A 22,287-nucleotide genomic window follows, 5' to 3' on the forward strand; every position below is an offset into this window, starting at 1 on the left:
TTGATATCCATCGTTTTTCGCACTTCTCACATTTTTATGTCCAGGTTCAATTAACTATGTGTGATTATGTGTAGTAACCTTTTCAATTTGTTGATCCTTGATTTTTTTGGTTTTGAGTCTTTTGACCATGATCTTGTTCGTTAAAAGTACTTAGTTTAAGTATTTGATGCATGCTTCGGTTAGGAGAATGGCTTGTAACTGATCATTGATAAATTCCAGTTTTCTTATGTTTCTGTAAAATTTGAACTCATCGGTACACTTTTTTTTATAGGATGAGTACACTTTTTTTTTTTATATAGGATGAGTACACGTTTTTATTTTTTATGGGAGATAGATAGGTACACATGTTGATATAATATAGTGCCTCATAACTTCTTTTTTCTTTTTCTTTTTTTTCATATCATATGCATATAAAACTTTTTCTTTTTTCTTTTTCTTTTTTTTCTTTTTGGATAGGATATGCAATTGTCGCATGTGTAGCTTTTGTTGATACCTACATAGACTTCCTTCTTTTCTTTTTTTTTTTTTTCTTTTTTTATTTTTATGCTTTATACGTGCGTACATCATCCAAACTTCTTTTCTTTTCTTTTTCAAACACATCATCCAAACTCCTTATTTTGATTATTTTTAAGCTATATTTTCGTGTGATGATTAGTTTTTTTTTTTTTTTTTTACTATTATATTATGATGTGCTGCTATAGCTAATATTAGAATAGTTTTAGTGAGTTTTTCTCACACGAATAGTAGGACCGTACCTAAAAGAATCTTTTTGCTCAAGAAGATATTAGATGTTGGTTTGATTAATACTAAGAGAATCTCTAATGGTATAGCTAAAAGTAAAATATTCTTTATAATAAAGAATGAGACCAAAAAAATGGTTTTCAATAGATTCTCTAAACTCTAAATATTTTTTGGCTCATGAACAGTACCTCATCAAATCTAATAGGCTACTGTTCATTCTTCAAACGTTTTTTTTTTTAATTATAATAATCAGGTGTTGAATAAAAAAATATTAGAAGATGTGTAATTGTTAAAAAAATAATAAATAATGAATGAATAAATAATATTTAAATGAGATAGAAAATCTATTGGAAAGTATATTTGAAAAAATTGGTAAATAAAAGGTAAAAGTTACTGTTTATTCTCTAAACAGTACAAAAATTTGATGAATTTGTTGGAGATGCTCTAAGCTACCTTAGGAGTAAATTTTTTTTTTTTTGTAATGAATCAGTTAGCTTTGGGAGTGGACTTGAGTTTTGTAGTTGTAGGGCATTGATCTACTCATCTTCTTATCCTTAATTACTTTGAAAAAAAAAAATTAAAAGAACGGTAGTGGTGCTTGCCTCATTTGACCGAGCAAATTATTGAGGGCCTAACATCTTATTATGACAGTTTAAAAACTTTTGATTTTAGAATTTAATGATGTATTTTCAAGCCGAATGTCATCACATTAAACTACTCTAAAAAAGTCACCCGCAAAGTCTCATATTAATGTGTCAAAGTTCACTACAGATTAAAATCACTTGATTTGAAATGAAATTCACAAAAATCATTTTATAACTAAAAGTAAAATAATAGAAAATGTAATATTAAGCTATTCACAAAACTTGAATAACTAAATTAACATACTTTGATAGGTAGATAAGTAAATAAATCATTGAAGGGATGAAAGGCCCGGATAAGGATATTGGGCCATGGGCCACACCCAAGGACGTCAAAGAACCCGAGGACAAACAAGTATTAGTGAAGGTAAGTAAATTGTTGGGCCGAGGAAGAGATCTAGTCATAATAAACAGGTGACGTTGTTTGAGGAGCTACCCTTCCTCGGCCAAAATAGTGGAAGCCTAAAGTCCGACCACCCATCAAGTATTGGGCAATAGGCAACCGTGCTTGTGAGGATAAGTTTCAGATAAAGGTGAGTCAACAGAGAATTGAGAAATATCTAGGAAGAAAGCTGCTATCATCGCATTGAATGCCCTGGACCTAACTAACTAGCCGCATTAATGTGGAAGTAATACATGAATAGTGACTTCTACCCTTACAGCTACCCACAAAGACTTTAGGAAAGTGCTGATGGACAAGTATCAAGGAGATTAGCAATCTAATCTACACGTGGAAGGCTAAAATGAAAGAAGGGGAGGGAGTATAAAGGGGGAAGGATTCCATTATAGAAAGGGGCATAAGAAAAAAGGAAGAAGACCACTTTGTAATCAAGAACTAGAATATTTGTATGAGTTTGAGAGATAAATATAAGAACACATCATCCTTGGGCTTGACCGAGGAGAGTTTTTCTTTTCAACTTATTCATCTTAGTCATTCCAACACCAAACTAGCCTATTGTAACTCACATCTAACTCGTTTAATGTTCAATAATAAACCCACTCTCTAACAAATTTATTGTTGTAGGCCTATTGGGTCATTGTCCAAAATTTTTGGGTTGTGGATAAATCTGCGCCCATACAATCACAATTTAGGTTTTTTTTTTTCTCTTTAATTAAATAATTGGCGACTTCATGTAAAACCCTCGATTTAAGTATAGTACAGTTTATAGTGCAATCAACATTTTGTGCAATACTTTGTGTGTTGTGTATAGTATAACTTGCATTACCCTCCCTTAAAATTTACCATAGCTTTTGAGTGAAGTTGTGGTGTGCATTTGTGTTAAAACTCCTTCCCCTCTCCCTTGTGTGTGTGTGTGTTTGTTTCTTAAAAAAAATTTAAAAAAAAAAAAAAAATTTGTGCAATACAATCTCAATTTTTTTTCTTTTCTTTTCTTTTTCTTTTTTTTTTTTTTTTTTTTTTTTGCATTTTTCACATTTTTATGTCCAAGTTCAATTAACTATGCATGGACCTATATATGTGTTTATGTGTCATAACCTTTTCAATTTGTTGATGCCTTGATTTCCGTTGGTTTTGATCATGATCTTGTTCATTAAAAGTATTTAGTCTAAGTATTTGATGCATGCTTCGCTTAAGAGAATGATTTGTGATTGAACATTGATAAATTCTGATTTTCTTATGTGTCTGAAAAATTTGATTTGTGATTGAACATTGAAAAATTTGAACTCATGGGTACCCACGTGATATGATGCGCGCCCACATAACTTTTTTTTTTTCATATCATATGCATATAAAACTTTGATTGTCGCATGTATAGCTTTTGTTGATTCGTATGCGTACGTAGACTTCCATTTTTTTTTTTTTTATCTTTTATCTTTTTTTTTTAATGCTATATACGTGCGTACATCATCGAAACTATTTTTCTTTTCTTTTCTTTTCTTTTTCAAACACATCTTCCAAACTCCTTATTTTGATTATTTTTATGCTATATTTTCATGTGATGATTAGTTCTTTTTATATTTTATATTATGATTTTTGTGAGTTTTCCTCTCATGATTAGTATGACCATACGCAGAAGAATCTTTTTGCTCAAGAAAGAGGTTAGATGTTGGTTTTATAAATAATACCAAAGCTACCTTAGGAGTGGACTAGAGGCTTATAGCTATAGGGCATTGTTCCACTCATCTTCTTATCCTTAATTGCTTTGAAAATAAAAAACCTAAGAACAGTAGTGGTGCTTGCCTCATTTGACCAAGCAATATAGAGTGCCTAGCACCTTATTATGACAAGTTAAAACTCTTTACTAGTAGAGATCAATATAATTATCGGATATAAATAAGTGAAATGAAATATTTAGATTCTTTTCTTTTCGCCATAATTTAAAATTTAATGCTGTATTTTCAAGTCGAATATCATCACATTAAACTACTATAAGTCTCTCACGAAGTCTCATATTAATGTGTGAAAGTTCACTATAGATTAAAATCACTTGCATTTAAAGTGGAATTCGGAAAAATCATTTTATTTCTAAAAGTAAAATAATAGAAAGGGTAGTATAATTTATCCACCAAATTTGAAGAACTAAATTAACATACTTTAATAAGTAAAAAAAAAAATGAAATTAAACTCCGACACACTATTTAGGAGCCAAAATCTTAGCTTGCCAAAATTCGTAGAGAATTTTTAATAATCAATATTAATAAATTTTTTTTTCAGATAACATGAATTTTTTTTCTTTTTTTGAGTGACAGATAACTTGATAATTAAATAAAAAAAAGATTTGAATTTTTCCGTTGGAAGCATTAAAATTAATGTGCTAGTTGAACCCGTATAATACAAGTTTATAGAAAATATCAAGATTTATAAAAGGGTACAGCAGTAACTCCACCTCCCCCTCTCCAGAACATTATTTTCACACGAATTTCACGTGTTTGCTAGGTACTCTGAAAATCACTGCCGCTTCAGACTACTGTTCAGGTCATTCATTAGCATAGCAATTCTGGTTTCTCACTTCCCATCAATTCTATGAAACACGTTAAAATTGCCTATCTTAAATCGTACTAGATAACGCTGCATTAAGCGTCTCAAAGACAAAAGGACCGTAAAGCACTAGCAGGTGTTGCGTGAGCGGTAGGATAAAGAAATGCATAGGGGCCCTACCTTTTCAGATTAGGTGAAGATCACCAACCCGACGATTGGGCCATACTCATACCCTTTAGTCTAGCCACGTTGTTTTAATGTTCGAATCGAACTTTGCAAGTAAGTCTTTTAAGAATATACAAAACTTACTCCTAAAAAATATTCAGTTAGTCAATTATTATAGATCTAGACTATTACGTTTAATAAGTGTTGCTTTTTCTCAATTCTACCAAAAAATAAATAAATAAATAAGTGTTGCTTTTGACCGACTGAGGAGGTGGTCCAATCGTAGGAAGTTATCGTGTGTTTATTATCTTGCAATTCTAAAGTAGTGACTTCGAGTGGGTTGGGTATATTCCATTTAATGCTCGATTGGTATGATGGAAGAAAGTAGCTGCAACCCATTATCTTGCGAGAAAATGTTTTTTTAAAACCAGTTTAGAGATAAACCATATAAATTATTTATATGTCTTTTAATTTAATGTGAATTTTAAAAATCTAATCGTTAAATTGCATGTTTATAACATTTATTGGTCATATTTGTAAAATTAAAAAAAAAAAAAATCAATAGCAATGACATGTTTAAATTTTAAGTTTTTGTAATAAAAAATTATGCATAAAAAAAAGTTTATTGAGTAATTAATAAATAATATCCAATTTGAATGAAATTTGACATATGCATTAAGAGTATAAAAAATATGTAATCTAAGAGTTAGATTTTCAAAATTCACATTTAATAAAAAAATATATAAGAGGAGTTTGACTTCAGCATATATTGCGAGCCCGTGATTGTATGTTCGAGTAAAATTCGCTCTTTCTAATGATCAGATAAGGTCTGTGTTGGTATATGATTCCAAATAACAGGTTTCAATATTTAAATACTGAAAACTGTGGTTCTAAAATAATAATGATAATAATAATAAAAACAACGTGTTTGGTAAGGGTTTTTTTTTAAGGAGTGTTTGAGTTCCGTTGTTGATTTTAGGGTGTTTAGGGTCTGATCGGTAAGAGGGTTTTTGTTTTTGTTTTCAAAATAGAATAACAACAATTTTCAAGAAATTGAACTTGAAACTAGTTTTCAGATAATAATTTTTATATTTTACGTATTTAGCTCCCACTTTTAAAAACAATTTTCAAAATACTAAAAACAAAAATAATTGTTTGGGGGACCATTTCTATTTTTGAGATTTTAAAAAATATATATTTTCAAAAAGTAACGCATAGAATCTGTAAATTACTTTTTATTTGTGGATAATGGTAAGGGAATAGAGCTCATCATGTTTTTTTTTTTTTTTTAATGATAAGTTTCAAATTTAAAGTGTGAGAATTCTTTTTGTGATAAAGATAAACTCCTAAATTTAAGAGATAAAAGAGTTTGGACAAATATGGGGGGTTTACTATTTTCAATTTATTTACAACTATGTCATTAAAAATATTTTTTGTTTCCTGAAAACACCTCGTAAGCCATTTTCAAAATCCTATTTTAAATCAGGAAAATAGGATACAGTTTTTTGAAAAATGAATTTAGAAAATATTCGTCAAACAATAAATTCAATGTGGGGACCCACCATTTTATGGATTGCAAAATATATATATATATATATATATAAATACTCTTACCAAACACCCCTAAACACTAAATTTAGGGTCCGTTTGGTTCCCGTAAAATATTTTCCGAAAAATACCTATTTTCCGGAAATGCTATTTTCCAGAAAAGGAAAATATTTTCAAGTGTTTTGTTGTATTATGAAAATTGTTGTGGAAAATATTTTCATATGTTTGGTTCAATTAGGAAAATGCTATTTTCCTACAATTTTTTCACCTTTTCTCAGCATTCAAACAAATTTTATTACAAAAAATTTCAACATCACAGCCAATTCAACAACAAATTTCGGCAACAACAACAACAAAAAATTCCGGCAACAACAACAACACTGAGTCGTCGACGAGATCGAGGAAGAGAGAGCGATGGGTCGCCGTTTGGGTCTGGGTCAACGACGAGATCTGGGTCGAAGGCGATGGTTCAAATGTCGAAGGCAATGGGTCATCGGTCAAAGGTCTGGGTCGATAGTCTGGGTCTGGGTCGAAGGCTCTGGGCTCTACGATCGTGGGTCGCCGGCTTTGATTCGAAGATCGGTGGATCGTGGGTCGACGGCGAGTGGCGGTGGGTCGTGGGTCGACGGCAAGTGAATCTGTCTCTGTCTCTCTCTGTGTCTCTCTCTCTCTCTCTCTCTCTCTCTTCGTGCTCTGTTTCTCTCAATTTTCCGGAAAATAGGATTTGAAGTGAAAATGGGAAGAGAAGTGATTTTCAGCTTTGACCATTGGTCAACTGAAATTAATTTCTGAAAAATTGATTTTCTGTGCACAACCAAACACCTGTAATTACTGAAAAGTATTTCCGGCTTTTCACCCAAAACAAACGCAGCCTTAGAATACTCCTCTTACTAGTTTTCAATTTTCTAATAACATTGTTCAATGGCACTTTTGTAAATATGTTGAAAACTATAGGGCTCACTTTATTAGACAACACATAATGCTTTATTTTTCAATTCCAACGAGAAAGCCCACTTGTCAGCTTCTTAAGAAAATACACACACATATCAAACATACAATTATATTTTTTCACATACTGAAACATGTTATTTGAAACATAGTATCAAACACATTTTTTACTTTATAAATATTATAAACACATATTTTTACAGTATTTTTAAACCATAATTTTTGCATCATTTTAAACGTTGATATTAAAAATTTAAAAATGTCCAAACAAACGCCCATGGTCTCACTTCATGCACGATCGGCTTTAAGTGGGCCGAGAACTGTAAACAGGTCTTCAAGTTCTTTTCTCTATTAAAAAAGTAAAATTATATATATATATATATATATTGCTTTGGGTTTGGGGAATTTATTTAGAGCTCATGGATTTGAGTCGGGGTGTAAGACGACTTTAGCTGTCACGCCAGTAGAAATGAAGTGATGTGACCTTTATAATTAAAAACGTGGGCAAAAGGGCAACAGAGAGGGTTTGAGTCACGTGCTTCTTGAGTTTCATTGTTTACGTTCACGTTATCTGCTATCACAGGAGTAGGACAACTGTATTGCGTGAAATCTGCTGACTTTGCCAAATACCAGCAACCCGCACTAAAATATCTGTTTTCCCCAAATTCCCAACAACCGGACGAACCCAATGAATTAGGTAACCGAGTGCCCAATTATGAACTATAATACATGTTTTTCATTAGGAAAATACATTTGTTAATAATTTACTAATTTAGATAACTTGAATTTTGAATTCCGGCATTTGTGCCTCATTTCTATAAGAACTTTTTATTTATAGAGGAAAAATTATTGAATATTTCGAAAATATCATAAATGCGTACTCTCTCCTCTTATATGAATTGTGGGTCTCAATATTGTCAAAATCAGAATCCTACGTAGGATCGTTGAAGATAAATGGGATTGTAAATCGTAGAATCGGATCGTGAATTGTAAAATTCTACATATTTTTAGATTTAAAGCAAAAAATACATTAATAATGATTTTGTATGTTGAATAATCATGTAAATTATAAATTCATTCATAAAAAAATTTTAGATTTGTATCATATGATGTAATTTACATGTCATACATCGCTAAGTCTATACCAAAGAAACAAATATATTTAAGTTTTGACCCAATGTATTTAAAAAGTTCAATAAATGTTTAATTAGCAACCAAATTACCAAAATATTTATCAAAACATATGGAAAATATTTTCCAAGTTCTAAGTTCCAAGTTTGAAATCCAAAATAAGTTAGCAAATTGAAACTAGCTAACTACAATATGAAATCTAAAAGCAAAATGAATATTAAGGTAAAGTGAACATTTAATTATTCTCATTCTAAGGTTTTTATTATCACCATTCTAAATTCCTAATCATTATCATTTATTTCATCATCTATATAGACATTATATATTTGTATACTAGAGCTGCAAAAGACATTAAGATATAATTTCACACTTAGTTATTCAAGCTATACCACTCATCAACAATGAAAGAGCATGCTGAAAAAAATCAATCAATCAATATACAAATACAAGCATAACTAATAAAATTATATATATATATATATAATATTTTAGTAATATTAGAACACTAATTAGTATATTGATCAAACAAATATAACAATATTATAGCATAAAAGGCAGCAAAGCCACCATAAAATTCTTCATTAAGAAATGATGAAGCATTCCTCTATTTTGATCACAAGTGAACTAGAAATTAGAAAGCATTTGCTTAGGTTAACTAATTTTATAAAATAAAAAAATAAAAAGTCATAGCATCACAACATGAAAAAATAAAAACACTTAAAACTTCATCAAAACAAAAAATTTATTCCATAACCAAAAAAAGAAAACCAAAAATTATGTTTTTGGTAGGATCAATAGGATCTCATACGATCCTACGATTTTATATGATTCTACAAGATACTACCATTTTTAAGATCCTAATGCGATCCTAAACATTTTGGTGAGGTGGGATCGTAAAATCGTGCAATCCTACGATCCAAATTGCGATTTTGACAACCATGGTGGGTCACACCATAAATTTAATTAGTGGAACCCATAGTTATATGAAAAGAAGGAGTATGCATTAATGGTACTCCGAGAGTACCCAATAATTATCCTTTATGGAGTGACCATCACATCAAGAGCGTGCAATGATTCTTTTATTATTTTTTAAAGAAAAAAAATTCTCTTTAATCTAAATGGTCCTCAGATTACTCACTTTTGTTTTACAGATAACAGCTTGCTATTTTGCCGAGCAAGATTGGCAGATTTGGAAGTAATTCAAGACATCTTGGCGATGGATGAACAAGCCTTGGGGTAGCAAATTAACCGAGACAAGACCACCCTTTTCTTTAGTAAAGCTATTGCCAAAGAAACAAAGGAGGAAATTCTAAATTTCCTAGGTGCTCCGAAGATCAAAGAGTACAAAAAATACATTGGATTACCAGTAGTCGTGGGAAGAAACAAAAAGGCTAGCCTCAATTACATCAAAGAACGGGTGTGGAGCAAATTACAAGGAGAAGTTCTACTAAAAGCAGTTGTGCAAGCCATTCCCACTTTCACTATGAGCTATTTTAAATTACCGGTGGGATTATGTCATCACATTGAAATGCTTATTCGGAAGTTTTGGTCCCCCCCCCCCCCCCCCCCCCCCCCCGGAGAGTGGTTATCGTAGAAAATTTTACTGGAAGAATTAGGAGACATTATGCAAACACAAATCTGATGGAGGATTGGGGTTCAAAGATTTGGTCAAATTCAATGAAGCGATATTGGCCAAACAAGTGTGGAGGTTGTATACTGATAGGACCTCACTATATTTCAAGGTGTTCAGTGCTAAATTCTTCACATCAAGTTCGGTGTTTGATGAAAAAAGCTTAAAGGGCTCTTTCGCATGGGTGAGTAGTCTCAAGGCAAGGACTGTCATCGAGAAAGGGATGCTATGGAGAATCGGTGACGACAAACAAGTTCACTTGTTCCATGATTTATTAGATTCTCGGTAAGTTTCCAACAAAAGCAGTACCTTGCAGGTTAGATGCTCTCAACAATTCTAGAGTCTCTACCATGATGGATCCGAATTCAAGGGAATAGAATGTAGAGCTATTGAGAAATTCCATTGCTCCTTTCTTAGTGTAGAAAATTTTATCCATTCTAACCTGCAAAACTGCCCAAGATGACATACTAGTTTGGCTGCGAAACAAGTGTGGTTCATACACTATTAGAACAAGTTACCCACTCCTTTGCAAATTGGAAACCATTGAAGGCGCGTCCAGCTCAAGCTCAGCAACGCAAAAGGCTTTTTGGAACCGTATATGGAAGTTAAAAATTCCAAACAAAATGAGAATTTTTGCTCGCATGCTTGCTCTAAGGCTTTACCAACACTGAAGAATCTACATCGCTGAAAAGTGCTTGACTCCTCATTATTCAGCGCTTGTGGAGAGCACGCGGAATCTACCCTACATGCCTTATGGAACTGTGCAGCTATCCAACCAATATGGGGACCTAGCTTTAAAGCCCTTCAACGAGATGCTCATGAGTTATCTTCATTCTCAACTCTGGTATGTATGAATGGACAACATTAGGAAAATTTGGAGCTCTTCATGGTTGTGGCGTGGTTCATTTGGTATAAAAGGAATAAGAACAGACTCAAAAAGCCACATATCCCTCTTGGTAAGATTTTTGAAGCAGCACAAACACTACTACTTGAGTTTCAAGCCAAACCATCAAGGTAACCTCCCTCAGCACTAGGTCTGTCTAGAGTACCCGATGACTCGCCGTAACCGACCAACCCAATCGGAACCAACCCATCACGGCCGGACTGACACATTCGACAGGTCAATGACGGGTCCCAATCTTCAAAACCCGACCTTGGCGGGTCGAGTGATGGTTTCCGTCCTCAAAAACCCAATCTACCCGACCCGCACGACAAAATCTCAAAAGAAGGCCAAAATCAGGCGACATTTGGGCTTCTTAGCTCTGATCCGGCCACATTTAGCCTTCCTTTACTCAGATTCGCTCAAATCCTCACTCCGATAAGCTTAAATCTAGTGAATCTAGCCCAGATCTACTCAAACTCAGCTAAACTCTGGTGAGCTCAACTCTAACTCGACCAAATCTAGTTAGATCTCGGCCATATTTCCATAGATACGAAGGAATATCGGCCAAATTTTGGCCAAAATCTAGCGAAATCGGGAAACCCGATACCGACCGATTCACACCCGATATCCGCTATGACCCGACCCAGTTGATCTGGAACTGCTGATGGGTCAGTTGCGGGTTAAAATCTTCCCCACCCGTGAAGGTCGGTTCGAGTCCGGGTTAGGCACAAACTTGACCCGGCCCGACCTGTGGACACCCCTACTCAGCACCATCTACTGGCGTGAAATGGAAAGCACCAAGCCCAAATTTTTACATAGTTAATTATGACGGGGCTATGTTTGGGGAATCAGGTGAAGCTAGAATTGGAGTTGTGATCAAGAATGAAAATGGAGAAGAGATGGCATCTCTAGCAAAACAGATTACCATACCAGTAAGTGTTCAAGTATTGGAGGCTATGGCAGCAAGGAGAGCAACAATTTTCTCAATGGAATTGGGACTACACCGGGTCATCATTGAAGGAGATTTGGAAATTGTATTTAAAGCCTTATCAAGAGAGTGTTCGAATTGTTCTTGTATTGGTCATATCATCAAAGACTGTAAGTCTATTTCGGGTTTTTTTTCAAACATGTTCCTTCTCTCATAGTAGGCGATAGAGCAACTCTATGGCCCATGCCTTAGCCAAAAGAGCAAGGAAGTCCTCCCCTTTCTTAGTTTGAATGGATTTTGTTCCACCAGACATCTCTTATTTAGTTTTCATTGATGTAACCCCTTAGTTCTTTCTTTAATGAAATTGGCTGATGTTTTTTCTCCAAAAAAAAAAAAAAAATCTAATTTTTTCAATTTTAAGTTAGATGTGAGACATGTGCCATATATTTGATTTTATGTTGTTTACATGTATTTTAAAAACTTTGAGTTTTGTAATGCTTTTTTAACAATGCCAAAATGTCGCATGTTAAGATGCATTTAATGCTCCCTTAAATATTTATATAATTTTTTTAAAAAATAAAGTCAAATACAAAAATATTAAAAAAAAAAACACACACACACATACATCCACAATAAATTTGTGCAAACAAGACAATTAGATACTATCAAGTGTTTTTTTTTTTTTTTTTTTTTTGAGAAACAATGTGTATTACAATCATTAAATAAACATTTATCATTCTTTAACTTGTAGCCTTATGATAAAAATTTGAGAGAATTAAAAGATTTAAATGGGAGATGATTCTTCCACTTTATAAGGTTTAATTTGTTACTTATTAGATTTTGAGGTTTAATATGCTATTATTGAAAGTATAGGGTTTAATTTATTACACCATTAAACTATAGCACTTAAAATTTAGTTTTCCCTATTCATTTATGGTTGAATACGTGCAATGTGGAAATTATCTCATAATGAATTGATCAATAATAGGATCTATTATTAATTGGGTAGTTAAGAGTTAGCTAAGAGTCTTGTAACTTTTTTTTTGGAGAAAGAAGAGTCTTGTAACTTAACCAGTACTTCCTGGTATTTCTAACGGAGACGTTCAAGGTTCAAGTTCCTCATTCCTAATTGTAACTATCAAATTATCATCAACAACCAAAAAAAAAAAAAATTGAGAGAAAAAACTAAAGTCATAACTTTAGGGCAAAAATATCATTTTGGGATTATAGTCAATTTGGTCCTTGTTGTTAACTATAAGGAGAAAAAAATTGGGTCAAAAAAAATGTCATTTTGGAATTTATCAACAATTTGCTTGTGTAGGTGGAGATCCTGTTTATTTTCTAACTCCCACAACTACAGTTCTCATTAGATCAAATTTATTAAGGGGTTTACTTCAATTTTCTCAATCCTAATAAATGGCATGCCATTCAATTCTTTCATATCATCAAGAAGGTTATGTTAGGAGACCTCTTGTATTCTTTTCTCTTCATCCTTGGGGCAAAAGTTTTGTCTAGAGTCCTTCAAAAAGAAAAGCCAGAGAGCTAGTTGCAATGTTTAAGGTTTCTAGAGCTAGCCCCAACGTGAGTCATCTTTAGTTTGCAGATGATTTGTTTTTCTTATTCAAAGTAGAATCTTCATAGGATAAATGCTTGACCGTTCACATCCAAGAATGAAAAAAAAAAATCTATTTTATATCCTCAAAATTTACTTTATCTATTTTACTATCATATTTTACAACTCATTTAACATCTTAATTTCTATTTTTATATACAACTTATTAAAAGAATATAAACTATACCATTAAATAATATTAAAAAAAAAACTGTAGATATGTATGAGAAGAGAGTGGGGGGATTAAAATATATTATTTTATCTTTACAACCAATGAACAGTAGGTTGTATAAACACAAACTTACTGTTCATGGTTGCTAAAAATTTTTTGCGACCCACACCCAAGTAAAGCTCAATTTGACTTACTATCACCACACCAATACCATCACCACAATTTGACTTAAAAATATTGAGTCCAAATCTTCTGTCCCACTTTTCCTACTCCACTTTATACTCCACCAATAAATACTTGCCACTTGTTCACCTAATTAATTAAATACTATCATTATTGACTTATTAATACTACAATTATTAATTAGTAAAAGTATTTAATTAATTAGGCGGACATGTGGCAAGTATTTATTGGTGGAGTATAGAGTGGAGCAGGAAAAGTGGGACAGAAGATTTAGACTTAAAAATATTTAGCAACCCACACAAACTTACTATCACCACAACAATTCTCTACCCATAATATATCAAATGTTGTCATTATTACAACTCAAACACCTCCTCCACACTGCCTCAACCATCATCCCCACCATGATAGAGTCCTACAAGAAATATTACAACTTGTTTAGTAGAGTGGAATACGAGGAAATATAATTCAAAGAGAAGAATTTTTAACACATATCCGTTTCATTATTTGAGAGTTTAATAGGAGGGAAATGAATGGAACTTTTTCCCTTATAAGCCCATTTTTAATCCCTCTAAATATTGAAGAATCAGAGGTAATGAAATGTATTTAAATGAATTTTTTTATTGAAATCCCTATAATGTCCCTTATGTTTTTCTTAAATGCCTAGACCCAATTTTTATTAAAAAAATGGCATAATAAAAATATTATTCTAAAATGATTTATTATCATTCTTTTCATTCAACTCCCAAAGTACAATGATAATGATCTCCGAGCAAACCAAATGGCATGAAATATTTTTGGCATCATTTTCAAAGTTGTCGCCAAATACAAATTTATTTTTGTTTCCTTTCTTTCATTAACTTTTTTGCCATCTAAATCATTTTCTAATGAAATTCTCTTTTTGATAATTTGATAGTTGCAATGGGAGCTGGGGATTTGAGCCGTAGATGTTTCCATACTATCTATTCTATCTATAAGACGATTCCACTCCTTGATTTGGACTTTTTTTTAAGGTCAAAAATACCTTCTTCCAATATCCAATAATGTCACAAGATTTTCTATAAAATTCTCTTTCTTGGACTGAATTTTATGTGGTTCAAAAAATGCCCCGATTAATAAACAGATAGTGACTTCTCTTAAAAATAGGGACAACAATGTCAAATAACAAATTCAAAATACACATTTTCTACAACACCTACAGCTACTATCATTTTGAATTCAAAAAAGAGCACTCCTAAAATTTAAGTTTTTTTTTTTTCCTTCACGTTCATTTTTTCTCCTAAAATTTAGCCTTTTTTTATTCCTTTTTCCTTAACGTTGATTCCCCCCCACCCCCCCCCCCCCCCCCCCCCCCCCCCCCCCCTCTTTTCATCTAATTAAAACACCTCTAGTTAAAAAATTCAAATCCATTCAAATGTTAAAAAATTAATTTTTTTTCCTATTTGAATTCAAATACTCTCAATTAATCCAATATATATATATATATCTCTCTCTCAATTACATTTTCTTCTTTAAAGAAAGGAAAAAACGGAAAGAAAAAAAAAAAACTATTCTATCAAAATCAAGCACGTTTTTCTTCTATTTATTTTATAATCTCAAATAATTGGATAATCTTCAAAATCCTTGTTCATATGTTTTATAATTTAAAACAAATTGATAAACTTCAAAATCCTTGGTTATAGATAAACTTCGATAAACCTCTCTCTCACTAGTCACTACACGGATTCAATTCAAATTAAACTAGTTTCCTCCAAGCATGCCTATCACAAGTTTAATCCTCGGTTTAGCTCTTTTTTTTTTCTTTTTTCTTTTTTTTTTTCTCCTTTTTCATCTTAATAAAACACCTCTAGTTAAAAAAAATTCAAATCCTTTCAAATATTAAAAAATTAATTTTTTTTCCTATTTGAATTCAAATACTCTCAATTACTCAAAAAAAAAAAAACTATTCAATCAAAATCAAGCACATTTTTCTTCTATTTATTTTATAATCTCAAAAAAATATAATTACTCTTTCATGAAAATTATTTATCCATTTGTTTGAGGCTAGTATATAAATAATAGAATTTTAGCATGTGACATTCGTTCTATGATAATTACTTTTTCTCATCATGTCAAAATACTAATTAATTTTTTATATAAGAGCATCCGTATCAACTGTTGTAAAAATTATGCTATTTTGCCACACCAAAAGCCTACTTTATTATTTTACCACATCATTTTACAACATCCCATTTATCAGATGTTTATCATTCAATTCTATACATTAAAATAATATTTACTACACATTAAAATAATATATTATCTCATCCCTATCATCACCATCATCAACAACAACTCACACGTGCAGATCAACCGTCATAGCCCACAACCACCAGCCACCCCCACAGATCAAAAACCACCACCAATATCAGCCACTGCTACCACCCAAAAAAAAAAAAAAACTCAAACAAGCACTACATAGCCACAAATCTCACACCTACAACCCACAACCCGATTTGAGACCATCCCAAATCTCATACCCATCCCTAATCTCACACCCACAACCCAATCAACCTACCACCATCAACCAAAATCAGCCAACCAACAACAATCAAAACAACCAACCACCAAAAGAGAGAGAGAGAGAGAGAGAGAGAGATTGGCGAGATTGGAGAGCAATGACAATGACGATAACATCGTGATGATGACGATGGCCCTTCTCGTCTTGGACGTCGGCAATGACGATGGCTTGTGCGCCGTGAGTGGCGAACTCGCGAGCCTCGCCCATGCCGCTTGCACCTCCGGTGATAATGGCCACCGTCAAACTGATCTTAAATTAAAGAAGAAAAAAAATCTCACCAAATGTCAAGAGAAAAGAGGGAATCGGTGAGGGGGAACCGATGAGAGAGAACAGAGGTGAGAGAGAAGAGAAATGAATAAAGTGAAGAGAGAGGAGAGAGAAAAGAGAATAAAAAATTATTAACCCATATACCATTCTTCGTTCATACCGTTGCAAATTTATAACGATACTGTTCACATGTGGCAAATCTTATGAGATTTGGCACATCTAATAAAATGGATTTTTGGTGTTTGGTGTGCCAAATGTGCCAAATATTTGGCATTTGGCACATTTAGCACAAGATGCTCTAACCCTATTACATACAAGAATTTTGGCATCTAATGAAAATATTCTTCTTCTGAAACAAACTGTGAAAATGATACATGTCTGTAGAAGGACGAAGACAACTGTATTAATGGTTTTACCTAATTTTCAGCCTGCATGTTTTTTATTCTAAATATACGAGAATATTGAATTTATGAATTGAGAAGCGTAGTCAAGATTGTTCAAAAGCCAAAGCATTTGCGCTCCCTCTCAATTTCTTGTTGTATACTCCAAAACTTTAAAAACAACACTCTTTATTCCAAATTTCAGAAAGCCAAAAAGGTTTTTTTTTTTTTAAATTGTAGAAATTGAGTAATTTACGCAAATGAATAATATAAATAAAAGAATAAGTCAAGTACTCTATAGACCTGTGATTCATATTGTTAAAATACCTAAAAGACTCGGACCAAAAAGAGCAGACCAGAGGAGGAATAAGTAAAAGCAGGAGACCATTCAAAAAGCCAAAAGGAATTGGACAAAACTGGGAAGTTTCTGTCCCTTTGCTGAACATGGCATGTAGAAAAGGCAAACGAGCAGGCCGACAGTACGCTGCATACCAAAATAATGCTTCAAACCATAAATGGGCAAATTTGTCAAACAATCCCATTAATCCCGCTTTCCCAAAAGCAAACAATAATAGATAACTTCAAACTCACAATAATGTTACTCGAACCATAAAAAACACACATTTTTATCTTGGAATTTATTAACATCTGTCTTCAGTTTTTATCTTTTCACACTTTTTAGTTTTTATCCTCTCACAAAATAGTTCACAATTTTTGAAATGTCAAGTTTATTATGAAATGTTAACAAGCCAGTTAAGGTGCTCTTTAAGAATGAATTATTATGGAATGTAGTTAATAAAAAAAATTAAAAAATTGGCATGAATTAGTAAAAGGAGTTGAAAATACTAAAGTGATAAATGAAATTTAAAAAAAATTGATTTCATTGTTGGTTTCATTGACTTCACAACCTATACAACTGATAAAACATCTAACATAAAGTAAAAAAAATTGACATAAAACAATTCCTTAACACGCATTTTATGGTGCCAGCTAACATTGCCCCGTTAATAATAGATGATAAAGTGATAACATGGTGAGAGCTCGAGAATCAATATAAACTAATAGTAAAAGAGCTCGAGAATCAATATAAACTAATAAAATATGTAAACATAATTCACGTGCCATGTGATTGATTGTAAGTAGTAGACAAAAATTAATGGATTTATGTATTAGTGATAAACAACTCTTCACATTTTATCATGTGAATTGTGAAAAAAACTGTCTAATTTTTTTATTTATTTATAAAAGTCTTAAAAAATTATAGTAATTAAAGAACTCAAATAAATTTGCTAACTTAATTATTCTGAAAAATATTATAGAGATTATTGGATTATTGTTACTTAATTATAGTATAAAAAATATTATAGAAATTGTAAGGGCAGGTTTTAATTTCTGTATCCCACAGAAATTATTGTGTTTTTAGTATTACTTTTATTCATAATAATATTCAACAAAATTATGCTAACCCAACGAACAAGTCAAGTCGATCACGAGTACAGCCCAAACATGAAAAAGACCAACGACACAACTGAAACTTGCGTACAGGGCGTTTACCATAAATAATAATAAATAAATAAATATAAAAAAAGTTATATGAGTACATAAAATACTACAATTTTTGTTACAATTATTTACCTAAAAAACTAAGTTATATAAAAAAAAATTATATAAAAATAATAAACAACTAATTACAATTTAACATTAAAAAATTAATTATGAAAAAATTATAATTTTTTATGTGATATTACTATTATCTTACGTTATAATAAATTATTATGAAATTTACTAACATATGCCTTAAATAAATAATTAATATGTGATTTAAAAGCATATATTAATCCGACTCAATTATTATAATGTAGTAATTATTAGTCGGAGCCTGCCTCTTTTATTGACGACACCTCGTGGAAGACGTGTGCCAATATTTTAGCAAGCTTTTATCTACCGCTCTCAAGTCTCGACACAACACAACATAAGATTCTCTCTCTCACGTTTGTTTCAAAATCTCATGAACCTCGTGCCTTTCTTCAACGCCTCTTTATTGTAGCTACCTCTCTCTGTCTCTCCTGTTCTTTATTTTTTTTTATATAAACTTCTCTTTCTTCAACATCCCGCCTTAGCGTTTAAGTTCCTTACCATTCCCCAACATTAACTCAGAAAGAAAGAAAAAAATTTGAGAAATTATGGCAAAGGCAACCGTTGAGCTTGACTTTTTTGGAATGGAAAAAGAGAGTTCTTCCTCTTCTTCCTCTTCCTCCAAATCCCAGTTCCAAAAGTTTCTCGATCGCCAGAGAAGCATTCGAGGTTTGTTCCATTATTTTTTTTTTTTTTTTTTGGGTTTTGGGTTTTGACAGGAATGCAGAGTGCCATTTCGAAGATTAACCCTGAGGTTCTGAAATCTGTGATTGGGTCTGGTTCGGTGAACAATGGCTCAGGTTCAGTGCCCTCGAGTCCAAACAGAGAGCAAATTCTCTTCCCTGTTTTGCCTGTCTGTTCTGCTCCTACACTCAGGTACTAAATTCACAATTTTCATTCTTTGAAATTACAAAAAGAAAAATTTTGAAAAAATTGTTTATATTTGTACTGAAAATAATTTGTTATGTTGAAATTCAGGCCTAGTTCGGAGAACCTTTCAGATTCAGCTCCTTTGACTATATTTTACAATGGTACTGTCTCCATTTTCGATGTGCCTCGAGACAAGGTTTGTTTTGTTCAAGTAATTCTTAATTCAGTACTAGCTCGCTAGCCCAGCTGGCGTTGTTTCTAATTTGGTATTGATAATTTAATAATGACACAAAAATTTGCATGATTTGATTAGGCGGAGACTATTTTGAAGTTTGCTGTGGATGGAACCTCGAAAGCTATTGAAAGTACATTGGACTCAAAAATTGCAGTTCCTTCAAGCGACCAAGAACAACAACTACTCCAAACACTCAATGGAGGTTAGTTTCAGCTAATCTATTTTTACCTTTCCTTACGTATCAAGAATATGGGGTTTATTAAATGGTGTATTAATAAGTAGTGTGCTAAAATAGGTTTTTTTTTTTTTTTTTTAACGCTGATGATTTCAGAAATGGAATTAATTTTTTATTTTTTATTTTTTATGGAATAAAATCTAAGCTAAGGGGTTTATTATTACTGTGGAATATATGTGTAATTTTGGAATAAAGTTAAATTTTGATGAAGTGCTGCTAGTTTCTATTTTTTTTGGTATCTAAGAGTGGATGGTAGGCAAGGTTTCAAATCATAACACATAAAGTTATAGGATTATCATTTTTCTTCCAAGTGAGGTAATTATTGTTGAATGTTATTTGCAGATCTGCCAATTGCGCGACGAAAGTCGTTGCAAAGATTCTTAGAGAAGCGCAAGGAGAGGTAAAAACACATCCTTTTACTTTTATTTTTATTTTTATTTTTCGGCTTTACACTGTTTAGTTTTTTTTGGAGGAAAAAAGTTCCGGACTGCTAGGAAAAAATAGAGTAAAGTATAAGGTTTTAATTTTTTATTTTTTTTTTGAAAACTATAAGGTTTTAATTTTAAATCATAATTAAAATTACTTTTTTTTTTCCTAAGTAATAATCTACAACTTAAGATTTGTTGTAAAAATGTTGAGGACATAAAATTTCTCAAAATATAAATATTATGGTTTAAAGTGGATTTTGTTAGATAGATTTCAAGGGATTGTTAGTTAGTTTGATCCATGCGCTAATGAGGAGAGGAAAGATTGATTAGAAGCCATGATTGACCTCTCCATATCTTCTACCTAAAGGGATATCATATCGTCTGTTGAGATTTGGATAGATTTAGTAGATTTACTCATATCATGTCATAGATTATGGTTGATTTCTTTTCTATTATTAACATCTCTCACCTCTATGAAATTAGATCGTATATCTTAGTAACTTTTTTTAAAAAATTGTAATTTAATCATTTCCATTGTAATTCCAAAAATAATTTCTATAATAAAATCCTCTTTCCATCAATAATAATGAGATTAAAAATTGGGTACTTAACCAAAAAAAAAAAAAAAGGGATTAAAAATTGGGGGTGAATAACATGGACTTCCACCAAAAGTTATCAAAAAATGGTTCAAGTACATCCCCCTCACTATATTTTTTTTAATTTTTTTATTTAAATCCTCTTTGAATCCCATAGGAAATTTGAGCTAATGTATTTGGTGGTGAGGTGGTGTTGTTTAGCCAAAAAAGAAAAAAAATTAAAACTATTGGCATTGCTACGAAGCTTAGCTAGACGAGGGAGCTGTTGGGTCTCATTAACTATTTGGTCCTGATACATTAAAAATGCACCGAAAGACAGAAAGCAATTGAAAATGCACGCGCTTTTTGACTGGGTTTGCTGTACCGACTTGAAATGTTTTATGCGTGTAAAAACAAAAACATTTTCCACGAATGTTTGAAAGTCATATTATCTCACTTTCCCACAGGATAAGCAATTTAGCTTAATAGTATTATGCTATTTCAAAATTTAACACGCGGTTTTGATTCTTTTGTGTGCAGGCTGACTTCTGTTTCACCTTACAGTTGCTACGCCTAATAATACGCGTTTTTAGAAGACCAAAGGAAGGAGCTATCCATCAAATGCAGACCAAATTGAAATTATATAAGAAGAAGAAGAAGAAGATGAACCGCACATATAATATATATATATATATATGTAAAACAGTAGTTTTAGAATACTTTTGTCCTTCTGTCCTTCAAGGATTTCAGCTTACTATTGTAGTAGCCTTTTTTTACTTGCTTGGACAGAATGGTACTACTGGCTTTAGAATTAGCTTTACTTAAGCAAGGGACCGCTTTTAGGTGGTTCACGTTTTAGTTATGGGTGTACTGAATAGTATTTCTTTCTTTCCTTCTAAGCTTTTGGCAATTTCTCCGAACTCTCCTTTGGTCTTCCATGCGGATTTGAAATTGAAGCTATTCGTTTATTTATTATAATGTTCTAATTGCTGTTGCTTTCACATCTCTCTACTACTAACCTCCTTTTTCTTTAATTTATACCTTCCTGTATTATTTATTTTGTTGAATTGAATTTCGTAGAATATTTTATTCAATTTGTCTCTTTCTTTTAAGAATGGTTTATAAGTTGTACTTGTACCAGCTACCACGTGCATCGTGTGTCCTTGATGCCCAATATAATTAAGGATCAGTTGACTTTTCTTTCTCCCCGGATTGTATTTTTGTTTGGATGAAAATTTCTTTAGGCAGCAAATAGCAAAATGATACAAATTTCAGTTATGGGAATATCATGAACAGAATTTCTCATTCCTATCTTTACCAAGAGATCAAAACGAGAATTTCCTAATACCATAATGTGACGTTTGGTACGGGAGAATCCACATTACTTCTGGCATCCAGATTTCTAGGAATGTGATTCCTAGGAATCACATTCCTAAGAATGTAGCTATTCCTATGTTTGGTTTATTTTCAAAAATTTTAAATAAATTATTTATTTTTTCAATTTTATCCTTAGATTTGAATGTGAACTACTAAGTCATTTAAAAAAAAGGGTAAAAATTGTCAATCTACATTCTCACTGAGA

At 32.0% G+C, this 22,287-nt stretch overlaps 1 protein-coding gene across 1 annotated transcript; it reads left to right on the top strand.

Annotated features, from left to right (window-relative positions):
• The first annotated feature begins 18,661 nt into the window (after positions 1–18,661).
• Positions 18,662–21,706, top strand: LOC112025728 (protein TIFY 9). Its single transcript, XM_024058414.2, has 6 exons — positions 18,662–19,031; positions 19,082–19,238; positions 19,341–19,428; positions 19,546–19,669; positions 20,045–20,102; positions 21,246–21,706. The coding sequence occupies exons 1-6, from the start codon at positions 18,911–18,913 to the stop codon at positions 21,280–21,282; spliced, it is 585 nt and encodes a 194-aa protein (XP_023914182.1). The 5' UTR covers positions 18,662–18,910; the 3' UTR covers positions 21,283–21,706.
• The last annotated feature ends 581 nt before the right edge of the window (positions 21,707–22,287 follow it).

This window comes from Quercus suber, unplaced genomic scaffold, assembly GCF_002906115.3.
Source record: "Quercus suber isolate HL8 unplaced genomic scaffold, Cork oak 2.0 scaffold_59, whole genome shotgun sequence".
Taxonomy (NCBI): domain Eukaryota; kingdom Viridiplantae; phylum Streptophyta; class Magnoliopsida; order Fagales; family Fagaceae; genus Quercus; species Quercus suber.